The 22,048-nt window shown below is 46.9% G+C and overlaps 1 protein-coding gene across 1 annotated transcript in view; it reads left to right on the forward strand.

Annotated features, from left to right (window-relative positions):
• Positions 1–21,725, forward strand: part of LOC122923506 (vomeronasal type-2 receptor 116-like) — a 38,957-nt gene extending 17,232 nt beyond the window's left edge. The window contains exons 4-5 of the mRNA XM_044274368.1: positions 9,663–9,786; positions 20,818–21,725. Coding sequence (XP_044130303.1) covers positions 9,663–9,786; positions 20,818–21,725 — 1,032 coding nt within the window. The remainder of the gene's footprint in view (positions 1–9,662; positions 9,787–20,817) is intronic.
• The last annotated feature ends 323 nt before the right edge of the window (positions 21,726–22,048 follow it).

A 22,048-nucleotide genomic window follows, 5' to 3' on the forward strand; every position in this document is an offset into this window, starting at 1 on the left:
TCTGGATGGAATCCTGCTGCCGATATCGGGATCAGATTTAAGTATATCCCAGTGTTCAGCGAGGACCTGGCGTACAGCCTCATGGGCACTGTCATACGTACCAATGATTCTGACAGTATTGTCACTAGTATCCCTCTTTTTGGGGGATAACAAAAGATCCCTGTTAGTACTTAGTGAATGTTGGTAAGCCTGTCTCACACATCGCTGGGTAGCCGCGACGCTGAAACCTCTGCTGAAGATCTCTCACAGCCACCCTAAAGTCACTAAGTTGAGAACAATTCTTCCTCACCCTTAAGTATTGTCCTTTTGGGATCCCTCTTTTGAGGGACAATGGGTGCCCACTCTCCCATTTCAACAAATTGTTGGTAGCCGTGGGCTTCCTAAAATCATTGGTACTGATGCGCCCATCAGCGTCAAGTGAAATGGTGAGATCTAAGAAGGAAATGATAGTAGAGTCAATTTCTGACGTAAAAAATAGCCCTAGTGTGTTACTATTCAGGGCTGCAACAAACTCCTGGAACAAACTCTGTCACCCCCCACAGGACCTGCACATCATCGATGTATCTGATCCAGAGGGGGTTTGCAGGATAACAATCATTTCATTTCCGGAGTGTTTATCCCCCTCCTTACCCTCCAGGTCTATCTAACTGCAAATAAATGTATTTCTGAGCCAGCCTACATGTATGTTATATTATTATTCATAGGACACCTTAGACGGTTGTTTTGTGTCATTAGATGACAGATATAGTATTTAAAAAAATAAATAAAAAATATTTAAATAATAACAATTATGGAAAAAAAAAATTTATAATTTTTTTCTGTTACAAAAGATTTCAAGACAAAATATTTCTAAAACCATTACCATATTATTTTTTTTACTGTGGAAAAGGACACTTTTTGTATAAGTTATCTACTGGCTGGGCCCACCACAAGACTTCAGAGGACTGGAGCGCATTTTGGATTTTGGCAGCCTATTTCTCTATTGCTGATTCTGTGGCACCGTAACACCGGAACAAGTGTTGTACAGAGCCAAAACATGTGTAATTTTTTTTTTATTTTTTTATTTTTAAATCAAATTAAAAAAGGTTTTTGCAAATGTTATGTATAACCCCCCTCCCCATATATAATATGTGTAGCTAAAACAAGTACTATACTTAACAAATTTGGAAGAAATCAAAAAGAAAGAAATAGATGTACATTTATATATTTAACACAAACAATGTCCGCTATACTATTACTATTCTCTTTATTTATACTATTCTTTATTCCATTTTTTTATTATTTTGTATTATTTTTTTAATTTATTTAACCTTTTAGTTTTTCTGAAATCTGAAAAAAAGTGAATTTACCCCTTCCGGCCACAGTCAGGGCAGCCTGAAGGCTCACAATTACTTTAACTACCAACAGGGGGCACTCTGACATCGAGAAGAGCGCGCCCTTGCCGGCTTTTTGACTTCACACTGCAATGGATCGCTGTACACCTGCCTGGGCTCTGGGATACTTACTGTGACCGGAGATGTCTAATGACAGCATAGCCACAGAGATCTACAACCCCATGGAGTGCTGACAGATCTCAATGTGACCTGACACTTTCATACGTCGGGTGACATGTAAGAGCTTACAGCCACAACGCAAATAGTATGGTGGGAAACAAAGGGTTAATGTATGCTGGTTGGTGTTTGATACCATTGTGTTTAGTCTGGATTTGTATGGCCTGAAAAAGGCTTATATGAAAGGGGTATTCCACATCGAGAAAGTGATCCCTTTAAGTGGAGATGTCGCTATGCTTCATATATGTCTGTAACCTGAAGCTAGAAGAAATCGGACCTGCTGGCGTCACTCTTCTATGTAATATTCGGAGAACCGCTGGTGCTGTCTCCATTTACTTCTTATGATGGTGACGTCACTTTCTGTAGTCCACCCTTCTAGGTCTCCTCATCACTATTATCACATTTGTGCATTTTCTCTTTTCCATCAGATCCCGGTATCCCGCTGGTGCTGTCTTCATTTACTTCTTATGATGGTGACGTAACTTTCTCACAGAAATATAGGGGCAGATATGGGGGAACTGCTCAAACCCCAAACACTGTAGCCCGTTTCTCATTGGGGGAGCAGTCCCACCGCATGTGGTCCGCAGCAATCGACCATCCCCAGCAAAAAATGCGTACAATGTAGGATGCCGGCGCGGTCCACATGCACCACAAAGGCATCCTACACAAAACGGAGCATTGCGCAGAGGGAAATATAATTATATAAGTCAGAAAAAAATGCACCAAACGGATATGCCACTGACTATACTAGCTAGTCATACAAGCAGATATTAAAAGCTGAGACTTTTGCCAATATATTCCTGTCAGGAACACATCGGAGCCCATCATGCACGACGTCACGGTCTCTCACCCATGAGTCTTTCCACTACGCTAACTATGGTGTGAACGCGGTCTGAAGCCTCCATCACACGGTCTGATATGGGTGAGGCTCACAGTCTCGCTTTGTTCACATTGCATTAGTTGTCCTGCTATGTGGTTGTGTGGAAGCTTGGCTGTGAGCTGGACTTCATCACCTTCAGACCGTGTTCACACCAGAGTTAGCGTAGTGGTAGGACTCATGGGTATAGGAACCCCCCAAAAATCTGGGGGGGGGGGGCACAGGGCCGGCTCCAGGTTCATGTGGGTCTTTGGGCAATAAATCCCAGTGGGCCCCCATGAGGCATTTTTTTACATTGACATGTCCCCCTGTGGCTCCCACACGGTATAATGACCCCCCAGTGGCCCCTATACAGTATAATGACTACTAGTGACCCTTCACACAGTATAATGAACCCCCAATTTCCCCACACTGTATAATGACCACCTGTGGCCCTGCATTCAGAATAATAACCCCCAGTCGCCCCCATTCAGAATAATGACCCCCAGTAGCCCCCACACTGGGGGTATACTGTATGGAGGGGGCTCTGGGGGTCATTATACTGAATGGAGGGTCATTGGTGATCATTATACTAAATGGGGGACACTGGGGGTCATTATACTATGTAAAGGGCCCTCACAGTATAATGACCCCACAGTGACCCTCCATTCAGAATAATGACCCCCAGTCGCCCCCACACTGGGGGTTATACTGTATGGAGGGGGCACGAGGGGTTATTATATTTAATGGGGGCTCTGGTGGTCATTATGCTAAATGGAGGGTCAATGGGGATCATTATACTAAATGGGGGGCACTGGGAGTCATTATACTGTGTAAGGGGCCCTCACAGGGTGATGAATGACCCCCCAGTGGCCCCCTCACATACCTATCAATGTAGGGGAGCCGGCGGTTCTGTCATTCACTAACCGCAGCTCCCTGCGCTCCTTCTCTCCGGCGGCCGCTGCAGCAGTGGGCCAGGCCTGGAGGAGAGAAGGAGATGTGCAGTGATGTAGCTAGAACTGACTGGGCCCCACAGCAAATTTTAGTACGCCCCCCTCCCCCCCAATGTGTGTTCACATCACGTTTTTCCTATCAGTTTGATGTATACAAATGTGCAGCACTCCACGTTTTTGTATCCTGCAGAGTCAAGTAAACAAACGTTAACGTATATGTTTTTTTACAATGGAACTGTATGGTGAACGGACGCCCCTGTACGGCATCAGTCTGAGGCATCTGGTAACGCAGACATTTTTTGGTATACATTAAATAGATGGCACAAATGGGATGTGAACCCAGCCCTAGTGTCAGAATAAGCCCCAGTACACAGCGGAGCAGCGTGGCGGAGAGGGGAGGCCGCCATGTACTGACAGAGCGCTACCTGGTCCTGGTGGTCAGGGGTGAGGACTGTGCTTCCCAAGGATCATTTTCTACTGGAAAATACAGGGCACAGTATAATACACTAGAATCTATATAATATAAAGATATTGAGATAGGACAGGATATGTGGGGGGGGGGGCAGGTGTCATGGAGACAAACTGCTTAAGGAAACAGTAACACAACTAAATAGAATGAAGCAGCAGCAGATCGAAGAGTCCCCCCTTCTGTCCCACAGAGAAGAGACAGTCACAGTGCAGACTTACTCACAGACTGTCTTCACACTTCTCTGCTCCAGCCCTGCGGTCTCTCCTCAGGCAGCATGTGCGCTGTGTAGAGGGGGCGTGTCCTGTGTAGAGGGGGCGTGTTCTGAGTCTCTGCAGCTCAGAGGGCCCACCAGAGGGGTACTGCGTAAGTGAAATGACAGCAGTGAGAGCTCCCATCTGTATTGATGGAAGTGCTCATAGCAGCTCATTGGGCCCAGGAGCATTGGGCCACGGCACTTGCCCGGGGATGCCGGGTTATGACGCCGGCCATGGGGGGGCAGCATTTTTGCTCGCCGGGTATATTCTTATTCAGTAAACTGCGAGTTGTTTATATCGTTAAATTTTAAGTGTGTGTGTGTGAAAAATCTCACAACAAAAAAATATGCAAAATGAACAGTTCTTTGTTTATCAGGTCACAGAAATGAACCAGACGTTTGGCATATATTTCAGTTATTCCACTTAAAACTAGTGGTAATAATACTTTAAGTAATGCACTTTGCCTGATTTTAACAAAAGATCTTGTATAAATACAATGAAATACTATAACTATATAAATAGAAACAATTTTCTAACGGCAGACAGAGCGAGACCCTCCGAGCACCACAACCACTGCAGTGTACTTCAGCTAACTAGGTGCAAGGAGCCGTTCCTGTAAATGTGTGCCTGCCACTGCCAGCTCACACACTAAGGCTACAGGAGATGTGTGGTAAGTGTGCACACATTCACACAAGGTACAATGGAACAAATAAGTACCCTCCATAAAGTTTCCTTTAAGCCAAATCTAAAGAACGCAAGTTTTTAAAATCTAAAAACTTTTTTGCGGCGATCACATCACATTGCAAGTTCCTTTGCTATGGCTTCGATGTCTACTTTATCCATTATGTCTCTATGGATGTTGCATATAGCAACATGGTTCAAACGTTTCTGGGTCATTGTGGACCTCAACTAGCTTCACAGGAAGAAGCAGGAATAGTTAATAGGATTCTGACAATTTGTTCTACTTGAGAGAAAAAGCATCTTTCGCAAAATATCTACAACCTCAGAGACTGAAGTGTACTTGTAAACACTTGATAAGGTGGTTATCTGGGCAGAGAGAAGATGATATTCAATCTCTGGATACTGTGGAAGAACTAGCTTGTCCTGTCAACAGATAATGTTTTTCATATACAAGTAAGCCCTCTTGGTCACAGCTCTGCATTAACTGTGTCAATATAATATCCATTATTTGGAAATACTGAGGACAATAGTATTCCTTCACAGTCTTTGCATGAAATTGTTCAGTTGGCCCATGTTGAAGACGTTTAGGAATATTAGGTTGCCTTGGTACAGTAACCTCTTTTAGCTGGTATTTTTCCACTAAATTAATAGTGGTAGCAAGAACTCTTTCAAAGGACGTGTCACATCGTAACTTTTGTATAGCATCATGGGTCCGTTGTACACTTGCTAAAAGTCCTGATATGGTTTGTTCTCTGCCTTGCAAGGCTACATTGAGGCATTCTAAGATCTCCATGATGCTAAGAGAGATTTGAAGACCTAGTAGAGTTTTCCCTTGCCTTAATTGTTGTAATAGGCCACGTGCACGTGGATTTATATCTCCACTTCTTGTGGTATTTTCAATTTCTTCAAGTGTTTCCAAAATTAGCTGGTAATTGTCCAGAATTTTTTTCACAGGCTTCACTCTAACAGTCCAGCATGTTGGGCACAATGGTTTAATATGCAAGACTTTAAGAGGCCCTTCAGCTTCATGATGGGCAATTTCTGAAAGTGTGGTTCTGCATTTCATAGATTGCGCAAAGAGTTTGCCAAGATCTTGCACACACATAAGTGCATCTTCCATTATTGGACATTGATTTGCTGCGGCCTGCATAACTAAATTTGTGCAATGTGCACCACAATGTACATAAATGGCAAGTGGATGTTCCTGCTTGATTAATGCCTGGGCACCATGATATTTACCAGCCATATTTGAAGCTCCATCATATGTTTGCCCTCGCAACATTGACATACAAAGCCCATTACGGCATAAAGCATCCTTGACAATCTGTGCGATTGCAGATCCACTTTCATCAACTTGATATAAGCCTATGAAGTCCTCATGTGGGTACAAGTCTTCATCAACATAGCGGATACAGAAACTTTCTTGTTCTTGACCAGATATATCTTGTGTGCCATCAACAATAATTGCAAAGACATTATTCCCAATCTGTTTCCGAATAAGGCGTAATACGGTGTGAGACAATAACTTCAAAATCTCATTTTGAATGTCGGGACTCATGTATTCTGCTTTGTGTGATATCCAATTATTTAGATAAGACACATCATCTGCTCGTGCAAGCAGAAACTGTTTAAAATTGCCATCATTGTCTTCATGGCCACGAAGAGGGAGACCTTGTTTTGCCAACAGGGCTATTGTTTGTACTGCCTTGATGAGACACAGCCATGCATCATTCTGTTGCTGTTGAACATTAATGGGTTGCAAATCTTTATGTTGCAATAGTTGCTTTATAGAATATGTATGATCAGAACAACTCTGATGTTTTTTAACCTTTTCAATAGCTTTTTTCCAATTTTTAAAGCCTACACACACAAATGCTGGATCAGTGTTCTTTTCGAGTTGAGTCAGATTCAGGACGGCTGCTTTAGCACAGTAGAAACATAGTACCCCTTCAAGAGTAAAACTATAGAGCAGCCATGGAAAGCTTTGGAACCAGAACTCGAGAAAATGTAGAACACGCTTCTTTGCCTTTTGCGTTACAATGGTCTGAGCTGGAATTGTTTTGTAGTCTGGTTGATTTGGTACCACTGCCGTTCGTAATGTTTTCTCATCATCAGCTGGAAGAGAAATTCATTTTCCTTTCGTGTATGTTTTAGATTTACTATGAACATCTTCTACAGTTTTGATTGCAGGACCACAAGCATGGTCTTCCTCACCATCACTACTTGAGTCACTCATGAGGCCAACTGCTTCTAAAGACACTGTCTCAGCATATTCCTTTTCTAGCTCAACAAAATGATGCCTGACTGGTGATTCGGTGATCTCTTTTTGTTGACATGCTTCTGAGCTTGATGAGGATGTATTTGCTTTACTAGGCTTTGTAAAAAACTTGCGGATATCCATTCTGACTTTCTTCACTCAAACTGACTTTTAAGGTTCCAGAAAAAATAAAATGTAAATGAAGAATCATAATACTGTACGATAACAAAAGATTTAGACCCCCCCCCCCCTGCCGAAACAATAATCTCTCCTTATATATAATTTACTTACAGTTCTGAAGACTCAGGGGTGCTGGCAGGCTTGGCCTCAGGGGTGCTGGCAGGCTTGGCCACAGAGGTGCTGGCTGGCTTGGCCACAGGGGTGCAGGCTGGCTTGGCCTCAGGGTGCTGGCTGGCTTGGCCTCAGGGGTGCTGGCTGGCTTGGCCTCAGGGGTGCTGGCTGGCTTGGCCGGGCAGAAGGAGTGTGGGAGACTGTGAGGCCTTTTTCTCCAAGCTGCTCTGGATCAGTGCTCTGGGCAGCTGGGCTCCGGGCTGGAAGTGGGCACAATAAGAAAAAAAATTTTTTCATTACACCTCAGGTCAGACCACCAATCAGACCCCCAATGTTAATCAGACCTCAGCTGACAGCCCCAATGAGATCCCCAATGTTAATAAGACCTCAGATCACACCTCAGCTCAGACCCCAATATGAATGACCCCCAATCAGACCTCAGATAAGAGCTTGATGCCTCATAGCAGCCCCTAGTGCCTCTCATCAGCCCCCCAGTGCCTCTCATCAGCCCCCCCAGCGCCTCTCATCAGACAGTAATAACAGCCCCCCCAATCATGTGCCAGTAATAACAGGGCCCCCCAATCATGTGCCAGTAATAACAGCCCCCCCAATCATATGCCAGTAATACCAGGGCCCCTGAATCATGTGCCAGTAATACCAGGCCCCCCCCCAATCATGTGCCAGTAATAACAGGCCCCCCCATTTTGTGCCAGTAATAACAGGCCCCCACCCCATTATGTGCCAGTAATAACAGACCCCCCAATGATGTGCCAGTAATAACAGACCCCCCCCAATCATGTGCCAATAATAACGGACCCCAATCATGTGCCAGTAATAACAGACCTCCCAATCATATGCCAGTAATAACAGACCCCCCAATCATGTGCCAGTAATAACAGCCCCCCATCATTTGCCAGTGATAACAGCCCCCCCATCATGTGTCAGTAATAACAGACCCCCCCAATCATGTGCCAGTAATAACAGACCCCCCAATCATGTAGCAGTAAGAACAGACCCCAATCATGTGCCAGTAATAACAGCCCCCCCCCCATTATGTGCCAGTAATAACAGGGCCCCCAATCATGTGCCAGTAATAACAGACCCCCCTCAATCATGTGCCAGTAATAGCAGACCCCCCTCAATCATGTGCCAGTTATAACAGCCCCCCCAATCATGTGCCAGTAATAACAGACCCCCAATCATGTGCCAGTAATACCAGGGCCCCCACCAATCATGTCCCAGTAATACCAGCCCCCCCCAATCATGTGCCAGTAATACCAGGGCCCCCCCCAATCATGTGCCAGTAATACCAGGCCGCCCCAATCATGTGCCAGAAATACCAGGGCCCCCCTAATCATGTGCCAGTAATAACAGACCCCCCAATCATGTGCCAGTAATAACAGACCCCACCAATCCTGTGCCAGTAATAACAGACCCCCCCAATCATGTGCCAGTAATAACAGACCCCCAATCATGTGCCAGTAATACCAGGGCCCCCCCAATCATGTGCCAGTAATAACAGCCCCCCCAATCATGTGACAGTAATACCAGGGCCCCCCAATCATGTGCCAGTAATTACAGGGCCCCCCATTATGTACCAGTAATAACAGCCCCCCCCCAATCATGTGCCAGTAATAACAGGGCCCCCCATTATGTGCCAGTAAAAAAACGAAGTATTGTATATAGTTAAAAAAAAATGAACACTTATACTTACCTCTTTGGAGCGATGCGATGCAGGCCTCTTCCATCCTGTGTCCCGACTCCAGAGCTGTACGGCTCAGGCGGCACGATGACGTCATCGCGCCACCTATGCCGGCCTCTGATAGGCTGTCGGCCTAGTAGTGTCGGCAGCCTATCAGAGGAACAGGAAAGGGACACACCTCCCTGCCCTGCTCCTCCGCACAGCCTTCTGTTTGTATCGCTGTCCTGAGGACGGCGATACAAACAGATTACTATGGAGATGAGCGCTTCACTTCCACAATGGAAGCGCTCATCTCAGTGCCTGCCCCGCGGCACACACTGCCACTGGGGGGGATTTGACCAAACCTGTCCCCCCCCCGCATTATTTCCTGGGGGGGATCTATCCCCCCCGTCCCCCTCGCTTCCTACGCCCAGACCCTTGCCATGCTGAGAGACCGTGACGTGGTGCATGATGGGCTCCGATGTGTTCCTGACAGGAATATATTGGCAAAAGTCTCTGCTTTCAATATCTGCTTGTATGACTAGTTAGTATAGTCAGTGGCATATCCGTTTGGTGCATTTTTTTTCTGTGATTTATATGACTTCACTTTCTGTAGTCCACCCTTCTAGGTCTCCTCATCACTATTATCACATTTTCTCTTTTCCATCAGGTCCCGGTATCCCGCTGCTCAGACCTGTGTTTACCTGGAAGCCGGAAAATGGCGAGACCGACAATTCACATCTGCTGCTATGACTGCGTCCCATGTTCAGAAGGAGAGATATCCAATATAACCGGTATGTGGTAGTATGAGTTGTAGTACTGTGTTACCAGTGGTGGTGATGAGAGATGAGCGAATCGAAGCTGACAAAGTGGAATTCAATACAAATTTCAGGAATTATTCGATTCACACCAAATCTGGAATTTCCTCACGATTCCTTGTAACGAATACAATTTTTTCCTAAAATGACTGCTGCACATGAGAGGACATGGAGCAAAGAACTCTGGGAACGTGGGATCACCCATAATGCCATGCATGCAGCCAATCAGCAGCCAGCCAGCCCTGTGATGTCACAGCCCTATAAATAGCCTCAGCCATCTTATATTTTGCCATTTTCCAGTGTACTTAGTGCAGGGAGAGACTTCAGCAGGCGCTAGGGACAGTGCGAGGAAAGACTTGAAAACGTATATTTTGCTCAATAGAATTTCAGGGAAAGAGCAGTAGAAGTGTAGGGAAAGAATAGAGAGGAATCATCCACAGTATTGAAGCAGAACAGGATCCAATAGGCGAGGTTACAGCCTGGGTAACAGGAACAATCCTATTACACCTTGCTGCACTGACTGCGCATCCACATTGCCATTATACAGCTCTGTAATTCCAGCAAACTGTTCTTGTTATTGGGGTCTTATTTGCCCTTGTGCGGTGCAGTTATATGTTCTAAAGCATTTTTTGGCTTGTATTAGTGAGGAAAAAATATTATTCGCCATTTACGGCCGCAGTTATATGTTCTAAAGCCTGTTTTTTGCGTGTATTAATGGGGGAAAAGAAAAAGGGCTTATTAGCCGTTGTGTGGCGTGTATTAAATTCCTTTTTATTTCTTTATTTGATCTAACAGTATGTCAGGCAGAGAAGTGCCCGGCCCTGCACAGGGGAAGGGGGGGGGGGCAGAAGCCTAAATGTTTCTAGTGCAGGCACAGTTTGCAGCACAGTAAGGGGCCGTGGCAGCAGGGGTCACTTCGAGAGGCCTGAGCTCTCAGTGTCAGCTAGCGGTCGTGTCGTGACCAGCAACCAGTGGCGTACCTCTAATAGAGGCAGACCACGCAACTGATATACATTCAGCAGGACCTGCTCTGATGTCACTGCGCTCTCCACGTGGTGAGCGCGATTACGTCATCAAAGGTCCTTTTGCAGGTCCTGAAAGAAGAAGAAAGAAGACGATGCCGGCTGTTTTTTAACCCCTCAAGGCACATTTTACTTAGCATTCTGTAGTAAGAATGCTATTATTTTCCCTTATTACAATGTTATAAGGGAAAATAATAAAATCTACAGAACACCGAACCCGAACCCAAACTTCAGTGAAGAATTCCAGGTTTGGGTCTGGGTTCCACATTCAGTTTTTTATCACGCTCATGCAAAACGCATCGCACCCGCGGGGAAAAAACTGAACAATGCAATGGAATCGCAGTCAAAACTGACTGAAATTGCGTGCGCACTCACGCGGGTTTTCCCGCAATGCACATGAGACACATCCGGAGCAAATCCGGGACGCCCGTGTGAAAGAGGCCTTAGTCTTCATTCACATCTCTGGTGAATGGTATCTGGTAGAGAACATTCTGCCAGAGTTCACCAGATGCAGCATTGCTGGATTCTGCCCTTCACCAGTAGAACCATTTATGCCAGGCCGAAACCCTGCTGGAAAGCGTCTGGATCCCATTATAGTCTATGGCAGGGAAGTTCAACCTGCAGCCCTCCTGCTGTTGTAAAACTACAACTCACAGCATGTCCTAATAGCTGTAGGCTGTCCAGGCAGTTGTAGTTTTGCAACAGCTGTAGGGCGTGGGCGTAATGAATTCTATGTATGCCCCTGCCAGCAACCCAGTGGTTCTTGAATGGTTGACTCAATCTTAGACTTCGTTGCATGTGACATCAGACACGGTGGGTTCGTCAGACACAACCCTTAGTTGACCAGGGAGTTGGCCCTGTGCCCTCAACTGTCCTCAACCTGCCTCTGTCCTTTTCTGTTCCCTCATCCAGAGAAGTATTATATGCTGTGGGCTCAGCTCCACTAAACAGGGAGGACGAGCTACTAGAGGACAGTCAGTAGCTAATGCCCAGCCAAAATTCGGAGGAGATGTAAGGGTGTAAGCATGACTCACACTCTTTTCTACCAGAAGATGGCAACAAAGTACATACAATGTTTTCAAAGCAGTTGTTCAATATAAGAGAAGTTTATACGGTATATGTTTTACCCTTCAAAGTTAAAATGATGAGAATTTAGGGGTAGGCTAGGACCCTCAGGAGGGTGATAGAGAACTGTAAATGCAGGTTTGAGGCTGCAAATAGGAAATCACTTGCTGCATCACAGTCTCCCTGGAAGTGACCAGACGGAGGCTGCCTGGTGAATGCTGAGGACCTCAGGAGAGAACCTCTGTGAAGCCTGGAAAATGATTTACGACTTACAGTGGAATCTGGCATCAGCACCAAGGGGATATTCTCAGCGTTAACTCCGGTAATCACACCACTGTGCAGTCCAGTTCGGGAGTGGACCAGGGAAAGAACTCCAAGAGTCCGCTTAAGTATCCAAGGAACTGTAAGTGTGGCTTTGACGCGTCCCATCACATCACATTGTTCTAGTGACAGTTTGGGACATATGAAAGCTGCAGGATACAGACTTCACCTTCTGTGGATTACAAATAGTATTGCACAATACTTAGGGTGCACCCTAACATTAAAGCTTGCTCAGGAACATTCAGGTGCAGCCAGGCTTCTTTATGGACATTGGGGAAAATTATGCAAGTACTGGGTTAGTGTGAGACAATATTATCTTTACTGTGCGTTTAAGCTCTGTTACTATTCTGTTTATGTATGCTTAGTTACTCGTTCACTATAACTGTTCAGTACACGCAAGTGTTGTAAAAGAACTGCTGTCTGTGTCTGTGTAGCATCGTGTACCCTCTGAATCTGTGGGCCCAGCCCCCGGTCTTCTTTCATTAGGAGCAGGGTATATTGATCGCCATGCAAAACCCAACCGTGGGGCTCCCATCACCCCCCTCTACCGTGGGAGTAGCTCCGACCATATGTTTTCCCCCAGGGACAATAGCGAATCAACTAGTGCAGTTTGATGGACAAAATATGATGTTAGAAGACTGGGCCGCATACCTTAAGACCAAGCTCAGGTTGTACAACTTGACTCTGGATCTACAATCGGAGGTGGCGCTTAACGCCCTGGAAGGGGATGCTAGACACACTCTAATGCTAAATCCAGAAGGGGAAAGGGAGACTGTCACACCGGTGACAGGTTTTAGAGGGTCTGAAAGATTATCTGCACATTAGTGATCTGACAGCCTCTTTTGGTTTTGGTTTCACTTTGTCTGTGTGTTGCTTATAAGTCCACACCTCCTGTTTAGGTGTGGATCATGTGACCTTTACCTCCCCCTATTTAGTCTGACTTTACCCATCACTCCTTGCTATGGATAGCTTCATTTGGTTTTTGGAAGAGCTGGAGTGTGGTTCTAGCTGAAGTCCTGTTCATCCATCATCCATCAGCCTCAGAAGTTAAGTGTTCCGCTTGTTGTATTTTGTATTCCCCCACCTTTGTTGTTTACTAGGCCTCAGCGAGACGCTGGTTCCTTCACCAGGGAAGGAGCGGGTTGTCTCTGCCCTGTCATTACCATTAGGGCATCCGAGGGCCATCAGGTTTTTCTAGGTTCCTGTGTATGGGCATCTCTACCATCGAGAGGTGTCCATACGGATAGGAGTTAGGGCCAGGAGCAGGGTTTTATAGGTGGTGACCCTTTACCTTTCCTAGCGGTGAGGCCTAGTGTCTTTTCCCTTCCTTCTGGTTGTCTTTTGGTGTTTTCCCCTACTACATCCGTGACATTATCCAGAGCCAATACAGCAATTTTTTGTTCTGATCTGTGCAGCTATGGATGCTATGACTGCACTGGTCGAACAGCTGCAGAATCTGACTTTGGAGGTAGACCTTCGTGCAATGGTTTTGCAGATTCAGAGTCCACAAGCTGCTGGTTTCGGTGGTGGGATCCAGGCCTGCCCTGAACTGATGGCAGCTCTCCCGGACAGGTTTTCCGGGGGTAATGACAATTTCATCCGGTTCAGGGAGTCATGTAAATTATACTTTAGGTTACATCCATACTCTTCTGGTGATGAGTGTCAACGTGTGGGTATGATTATTTCATTGCTGAAACCCTTAGGGACGCATGACGTACCAGTACGGCATGTTTCCCGAGTCCTTAAGGACCCATGACTTACCGGTAAGTCATGAGTTTGAAATGATATTGCGGCGCTGCGGGGGATAATCCGAACAGGATGCTGGCTGAAATCATTCAGCCGGCATCCCGTCACAACGCCGGGGGGGGGGGGGGTCATGTGACCCCCGTATCGGAGATCGCAGCAAACCGCAGGTCAATTTAGACCTGCGGTTTGCTGCGCTTTCTGCCGATTCTGATCGGGATTGCGGGGATTAAACTTCAAAATGCCCCAAATAAAGTTTATCTCAAGCAGGGGGGGTGTTGCAGGCGGTGCGGGAGGCAGGCGATGCGGCAGGCGGGATCGCGATCCCCGCCCGCCTCCTCTTCAATAATCATTGGGGCTAGTGGGTATACCAGAGTGTCAGCACATTGCTGACACTCTGGTATAAACGGCTGACATCTGTGCCGCGATGTCAGCCGTTTAACCCTTTCCATACCGCGGTCCGTACGGACCGCTATATGGAAAAAGTTAACAGTAAGAAGGAGCTCCCTCCCTCTCCGATCGGGGGGCTGCTGTGCCTTTGCAGCCCCCCGACAGAGTGGGGGGACAGAGGAAGGGAGCCCCCAGACAGCCCCCCTCCTTACCCTTCCCCGTCTACGAAGTTGTGGTCTGTAATAACGCCCCCTGCCGTGCTGAAAACACGTTCAGACAAAACGCTGGCCGCCGGGCAGGCCAGCACCTCCAAGGCATAAAAGGCTAGCTCTGGCCACGTGGACAATTTGGAGACCCAGAAGTTGAATGGGGCCGAACCATCAGTCAGTACGTGGAGGGGTGTGCACACGTACTGTTCCACCATGTTAGTGAAATGTTGCCTCCTGCTAACACGTTCCGTATCAGGTGGTGGTGCAGTTAGCTGTGGCATGTTGAAAAAACTTTTCCACATCTCTGCCATGCTAACCCTGCCCTCAGAGGAGCTGGCCGTGACACAGCTGCGTTGGCGACCTCTTGCTCCTCCTCTGCCTTGGCCTTGGGCTTCCACTTGTTCCCCTGTGACATTTGGGAATGCTCTCAGTAGCGCGTCTAGGAGGGCACATTGTCTTTGTACCGTGGATCCAGCAGGGTGGCAACCCAGTAGTCCGCACAGGTTAAAATGTGGGCAAATCTGCAGCATGTAGTCACTCATGTGTGCCAGGCTGCCCAGAGGTAAGGACAAGCTGTCCTCTGTGGGAGGCGTATCGTCATCGTCCTGCGTTTCCCCCCAGCCACGCACCAGTGATGGGCCCGAGCTGCGTTGGGTGCCACCCCGCTGTGACCATGCTTCATCCTCATCCTCCTCCACCTCCTCCTCATCCTCGTCCTCCTCGTCCACCAGTAGTAGGCCCTGGCTGGCCACATTTGTACCTGGCCTCTGCTGTTGCAAAAAACCTCCCTCGGAGTCACTTTGAAGAGACTGGCCTGAAAGTGCTAAAAATGACCTCTCTTCATCCTCCTCCTCCTCCTCCTCCTCCTCCTGGGCCACCTCCTCTTCCATCATCGCCTTAAGTGTTTTCTCAAGGAGACATAGAAGTGGTATTGTAACACTGATAACGGCGTCATCGCCACTGGCCATGTTGGTGGAGTACTCGAAACAGCGCAACAGGGCACACAGGTCTCGCATGGAGACCCAGTCATTGGTGGTGAAGTGGTGTTGTTCCGCAGTAAGACTGACCCGTGTGTGCTGCAGCTGAAACTCCACTATGGCCTGCTGCTGCTCGCACAGTCTGTCCAGCATGTGCAAGGTGGAGTTCCACCTGGTGGGCACGTCGCATATGAGGCGGTGAGCGGGATGGCCGAAGTTACGCTGTAGCGCAGCCAGGCGAGCAGCGGCAGGATGTGAACGCCGGAAGCTCGAACAGACGGCCCGCACTTTATGCAGCAGCTCTCACATGTCGGGGTAGTTGTGAATGAACTTCTGCACCACCAAATTCAGCACATGCGCCAGGCAAGGGATGTGCGTAAAACCGGCTAGTCCCAGAGCTGCAACGAGATTTCGCCCATTATCGCACACCACCAGGCCGGGCTTGAGGCTCACTGGCAGCAACCACTCGTCGGTCTGTTGTTCTATACCACGCCACAACTCCTGTGCGATGTGGGGCCTGTCCCCCAAACATATGAGTTTCAGAATGGCCTGCTGACGTTTACCCCGGGCTGTGCTGAAGTTGGTGGTGAAGGTGTGTGGCTGACTGGATGAGCAGGTGGAAGAAGAGGAGGAGGAAGCTGAGTAGGAGGAGGTGGCAACAGGAGGCAAAGAATGTTGCCCTGCGATCCTTGGCGGCGGAAGGACATGCGCCAAACAGCTCTCCGCCTGGGGCCCAGCTGCCACTACATTTACCCAGTGTGCAGTTAGGGAGATATAGCGTCCCTGGCCGTGCTTACTGGTCCACGTATCTGTGGTTAGGTGGACCTTGCTACAGATGGCGATGCGCAGTGCACACTTGATTTTATCGGATACTTGGTTGTGCAGGGAAGGCACGGCTCTCTTGGAGAAGTAGTGCCGGCTGGGAACAACATACCGTGGGACAGCAAGCGACATGAGCTGTTTGAAGCTGTCTGTGTCCACCAGCCTAAATGACAGCATTTCATAGGCCAGTAGTTTAGAAATGCTGGCATTCAGGGCCAGGGATCGAGGGTGGCTAGGTGGGAATTTACGCTTTCTCTCAAATGTTTGTGAGATGGAGAGCTGAACGCTGCCGTGTGACATGGTTGAGATGCTTGGTGACGGAGGTGGTGGTGGTGTTGGTGGTACATCCCCTGTTTGCTGGGCAGCAGGTGCCAACGTTCCTCCAGAGGCGGAGGAAGAGGCCGAGGCGGCAGCAGCAGAAGAGGCCGAGGCGGCAGCAGCAGAAGAGGTAGCAGGGGGAGCCTGAGTGACTTCCTTGGTTTTAAGGTGTTTACTCCACTGCAGTTCATGCTTTGCATGCAGGTGCCTGGTCATGCAGGTTGTGCTAAGGTTCAGAACGTTAATGCCTCGCTTCAGGCTCTGATGGCACAGCGTGCAAACCACTCGGGTCTTGTCGTCAGCACATTGTTTGAAGAAGTGCCATGCCAGGGAACTCCTTGAAGCTGCCTTTGGGGTGCTCGGTTCCAGATGGCGGCGGTCAGTAGCAGGCGGAGTCTCTTGGCGGCGGGTGTTCTGCTTTTGCCCACTGCTCCCTCTTTTGCTACGCTGTTGGCTCGGTCTCACCACTGCCTCTTCCTCCGAACTGTGAAAGTCAGTGGCACGACCTTCATTCCATGTGGGGTCTAGGACCTCATCGTCCCCTGCATCGTCTTCCACCCAGTCTTGATCCCTGACCTCCTGTTCAGTCTGCACACTGCAGAAAGACGCAGCAGTTGGCACCTGTGTTTCGTCATCATCAGAGACATGCTGAGGTGGTATTCCCATGTCCTCATCATCAGGAAACATAAGTGGTTGTGCGTCAGTGCATTCTATGTCTTTCACCGCTGGGGAAGGGCTAGGTGGATGCCCTTGGGAAACCCTGCCAGCGGAGTCTTCAAACAGCATAAGAGACTGCTGCATGACTTGAGGCTCAGGCAGTTTCCCTGGTATGCATGGGGGTGATGTGACAGACTGATGGGCTTGGTTTTCAGGTGCCATCTGTGCGCTTTCTGCAGAAGACTGGGTGGGAGATAATGTGAACGTGCTGGATCCACTGTCGGCCACCCAATTGACTAATGCCTGTACCTGCTCAGGCCTTACCATCCTTAGAACGGCATTGGGCCCCACCAAATATCGCTGTAAATTATGGCGGCTACTGGGACCTTAGGTAGTTGGTACACTAGGACGTGTGGCTGTGGCAGAACGGCCACGTCCTCTCCCAACACCAGAGGGTCCACTAACACCACCACGACCATGTCCGCGTCCGCGTCCCTTACTAGATGTTTTCCTCATTGTTACCGTTCACCACAATAAGAAAAATATTATTTGGCCCAATGTATTGTATTCAAATTCCGGCCTTTTTTTACAGACACCTAACACTATCTGGCTATCTATTTAGGTACCGTATTACACTAATACAGGCACAGCAGTAACCACAGATTTAGCTGAATATAAATTTGAGGCCTAGTATTTAGGCGCTGGGTGACAGGTATAGGTTTACTGACAGAATTAGAATTGGAAATGCACAGTAGCGTGTGTGTGAAGTTATTCAGAATGACCCTATCAGCACATTGAATCTGATATACCCTTTTAGGGATAGTTTTAAAATAGCTCTGATACAGCAGAAACCACTAAATTAGGAAATTGCTAAATTGGGAATTGTATTTCAACCCAGAACAAAAACTGTGCTTTGACGGACACTAAATAACTTGACCAGCAACAGCAGTAATGACAGATTTAGCTGGATATAAATTTGAGGCCTATTATTTAGGCGCTGGGTGACAGGTATACGTTTACTGACAGAATTAGACTGGGATATGGCCAAAAAATAACCACACTATTGATGGTTAAATGCACTTGGTGTGACAGCTTGACCAACCACACTATTGAGGGTTAAATGCACTTGGTGACAGGCTCAGCTTGCCCCTGATGTAGTATATGGCCAAAAAATAACCAGACTATTGATGGTTAAATGCACTTGGTGTGACAGCTTGACCCTGATGTAGGATTTAGCCAAAAAACAACCACACCATTGAGGGTTAAATGCACTTGGTGACAGGCGCAGCTTGCCCCTGATGTAGTATATGGCCAAAAAATAAACAGACTATTGATGGTTAAATGCACTTGGTGTGACAGCTTGACCCTGATGTAGGATTTAGCCAAAAAACAACCACACCATTGAGGGTTAAATGCACTTGGTGGCAGCTTGTGCTGGCGCACCACAAGACACAAAATTGCCGCCGATCACCCCAGAAAAAAGTGACTGAAAAACGCTCTGGGCAGCCGAAAAACAGTGAGCAATTCAATAGCAGCAGTTCAATGATTCACAGCTGCAGATCGATCTCTGAATGAAGTCTTTTGGAGGAGTTAATCACTGCCTAATCTCGCCCTAACGTCGCAGCTGCAACCTCTCCCTACACTGATCCGAGCAGAGTGACGGGCGGCACTATGTGACTCCAGCTTAAATAGAGGCTGGGTCACATGCTGCACTGGCCAATCACAGCCATGCCAATAGTAGGCATGGCTGTGACAGCCTCTTGGGGCAAGTAGTATTACGCTTGTTGATTGGCTGCTTTGCAGCCTTTCAAAAAGCGCCAAGAAAGCGACGAACACCGATCCCGAACCCCGGACTTTTACGAAAATGTTCGGGTCCGTAGTCACGGACACCCCAAAATTCTGTACGAACCCGAACTATACAGTTCGGGTTCGCTCATCCCTACTCGTTACCACTACCTTTGTTAGCAAGGGGATGCTAATTTGAATCTTATCAAAGGTGAATGTGTATGAGCTCCTACTGATCCAGACGGAATGGCATCACACCGAGTGGCATGGAAACATATGGAGTCACAAAACAGATATAAAAACCTGCACAGATAATACAAGTTATGAGAAATGTTGTCCAGTGATGAGTGAATGAGTTTGTCTGTCTTTATAGTGCTGTTAACATGTTTTCTTTCCGATGAGGCCAGATTAAGGAGGCCACCGGTCTCGCAGGACCTTCTCAATCACATGTTCAAATATACAGGTGAAACTCGAAAAATTTGAATATCGAGCAAATATTCATTTATCTCAGTAATGCAACTTAAAATTTAAATATTGTGAAAAGGTTCAATGTTCTAGGCTCAAAGTGTCACACTGTAGTCAGCTAATTAATCCATACCCCCTGAGCAAAGGGGACCTGATATGGTGACTTTGGGGGTTTCATAAGCTGTAAGCTATAATCATCCAAATTATAACAAATAAAGGCTTGGAATCTCTCGCTTTGCCTGTAATGAGTCTCGTATGTTAGTTTAACCTTTTAAGTTGTATTACTGAAGTAAATGAACTTTGCTAGATTTTTCGAGTTTCACCTGTACTTCATTAAGAATCCAGACCTGGATTTATTATAATCGTGGTGCACACCAAAAACCCCAGGTTCAGATTATTAGTGAAGTATAGTCATGGATACGTCACTACTTACAACACTGGTACATGTGCAGGATTAAGAAGGTCTCGCGATACGGATGGCCCTCTTAATCTGGCCTCATCAGAAAGAATACATTTTACCAGTGTTATAAAGATGGCCAGTAAAGATAATATAATGAAGGAATAAAGGTTGTAATGGGACAAACCAATGTGCTCATCACAATGAGGGTGCACGGCCTAACTACACTGCTCTACAATAAACGTTAATGATGCCATTCTGCCCACAATCTGCCAGCCTTGCTAAGCAGCCTAACAGGAATGCCCACCAATATGCAGTATCTGGATGTTCTAGTGGGTAATGTGCAGCGAGGACCTGCTCCTTCACCCCACTAGGAAGCTGTGGAAGTAAAATAAATCAGTCTGGCTCACATTCTAGGGCAGGCTGCTTGTGGTCATTTTAAATCATTCTTGGAGAACATCTTCAAGGATGGGCAGCTGAACCACTGACACCTTCTGGAAGCTTTGTTGGGCCACACACCCTTACTAAAGAAGCCAATGCTCCAGGTTCATCCCCACCAGATGGTATATTAGGTGCAACTGTGGTCGATGGATGTACAGACGAAGCAAGTGTCAAATAACTGTATGGCCTGTTCTGTTAATAGTGCAGTGCATCACGGTTTATTGTATTTGCTATTTGAGTAATTTTGGTTTTCTAATATAACGTTAATAAGAGTCACTAAACAACCATCGTAGGCATATTATGTGGATGATGTAATAAACCATGCTGCTTAGCATCGCTACTACTGTGTATGAGATGGGGAGATAGATATAAGATGTTATGACATTTTCCTACAGATTCTGACAGCTGCATTAAATGCCAAAGTGATGAATGGCCTAATGAGAAGAGAGACCGATGCCGGCCCAAAGTAGTGGAATTCATCTCTTACCAGAATGACACCATTGCTTCTGTGTTCTCCTGTGTCTCGGTCTTCGGATGTCTTGTGACCGGCTTCATATTTGGAATATTCATTTCCCATCGAGACACTCCTATTGTTAAGGCCAATAACAGGAACCTGAGTTATCTCCTCCTGGTCTCCATCATCCTCAGCTTCCTCTCTGTCTTCTTGTTTCTGGGTCGTCCCAATGATGTGACTTGTAGATTACGTGAAACCAGTTTTGGAATCTTCTTCTCAGTAGCCGTCTCTTCACTTCTCGCCAAGACTGTGATGGTTTGTGTTGCTTTTAAGTCCACCAAGCCTGGAAGCCCTTGGAGAAAATGGCTCAGTGTGAAACTACCATATACCATAGTGTCATTGTGTTCATCCTTTCAAGCTGTAATCTGTATTATCTGGATGTCTATTTCTCCTCCATTCCAGGACCTGGACACTGACTCTTATCCTGGGAAGATCATCATTCAGTGTAATGAAGGCTCAGATATCTGGTTCTACTCCATGTTGGGTTATCTGGGGTTCCTGGCAGCTGTGAGCCTTGTTCTGGCTTTCATGGTGAGGACATTACCGGACAGTTTTAATGAGGCCAAGTACATCACCTTCAGCATGCTGGTGTTCTGCAGCGTCTGGATCTCCATGATCCCGGCTTATCTGAGCACCAGAGGAAAGAACATGGTGGCTGTGGAGATATTTGCAGTAATGGCTTCCAGTGCTGGACTTTTAGGTTGTGTGTTTTTCCCAAAATGTTTTATAATTTTGTTTAAATCTGAAATGAACAGAAAAGCTGACCTGCTGGGGAAAAGAAAGAACTGACGGCAAAATGGTAACCCCGATAATAGTGATTAACTCTGAAATAACAGCTTGTAGATATCATCTTATACTAGAAAGAAATGATAACATATAATTAGATTCCAATCGTACCAAATATATCAGTCCCTTGAGGTTACGGGGGCTTTGTAATTGTCTTTCTGTGTCTGGGTAAGGGATTTTTAAATATGCAAATAAATATAAAAAAGATGAATTCTTTTATGACAAGACTCTACATACATATACAGTGTATAACGTGCGGGGCAGAGGGATGTCATAAGGTCATTCAGGATAAAACCAGCAGACCTGGAGAACAGATCTAGGAGAAG

Source organism: Bufo gargarizans, chromosome 1, assembly GCF_014858855.1.
Source record: "Bufo gargarizans isolate SCDJY-AF-19 chromosome 1, ASM1485885v1, whole genome shotgun sequence".
Taxonomy (NCBI): domain Eukaryota; kingdom Metazoa; phylum Chordata; class Amphibia; order Anura; family Bufonidae; genus Bufo; species Bufo gargarizans.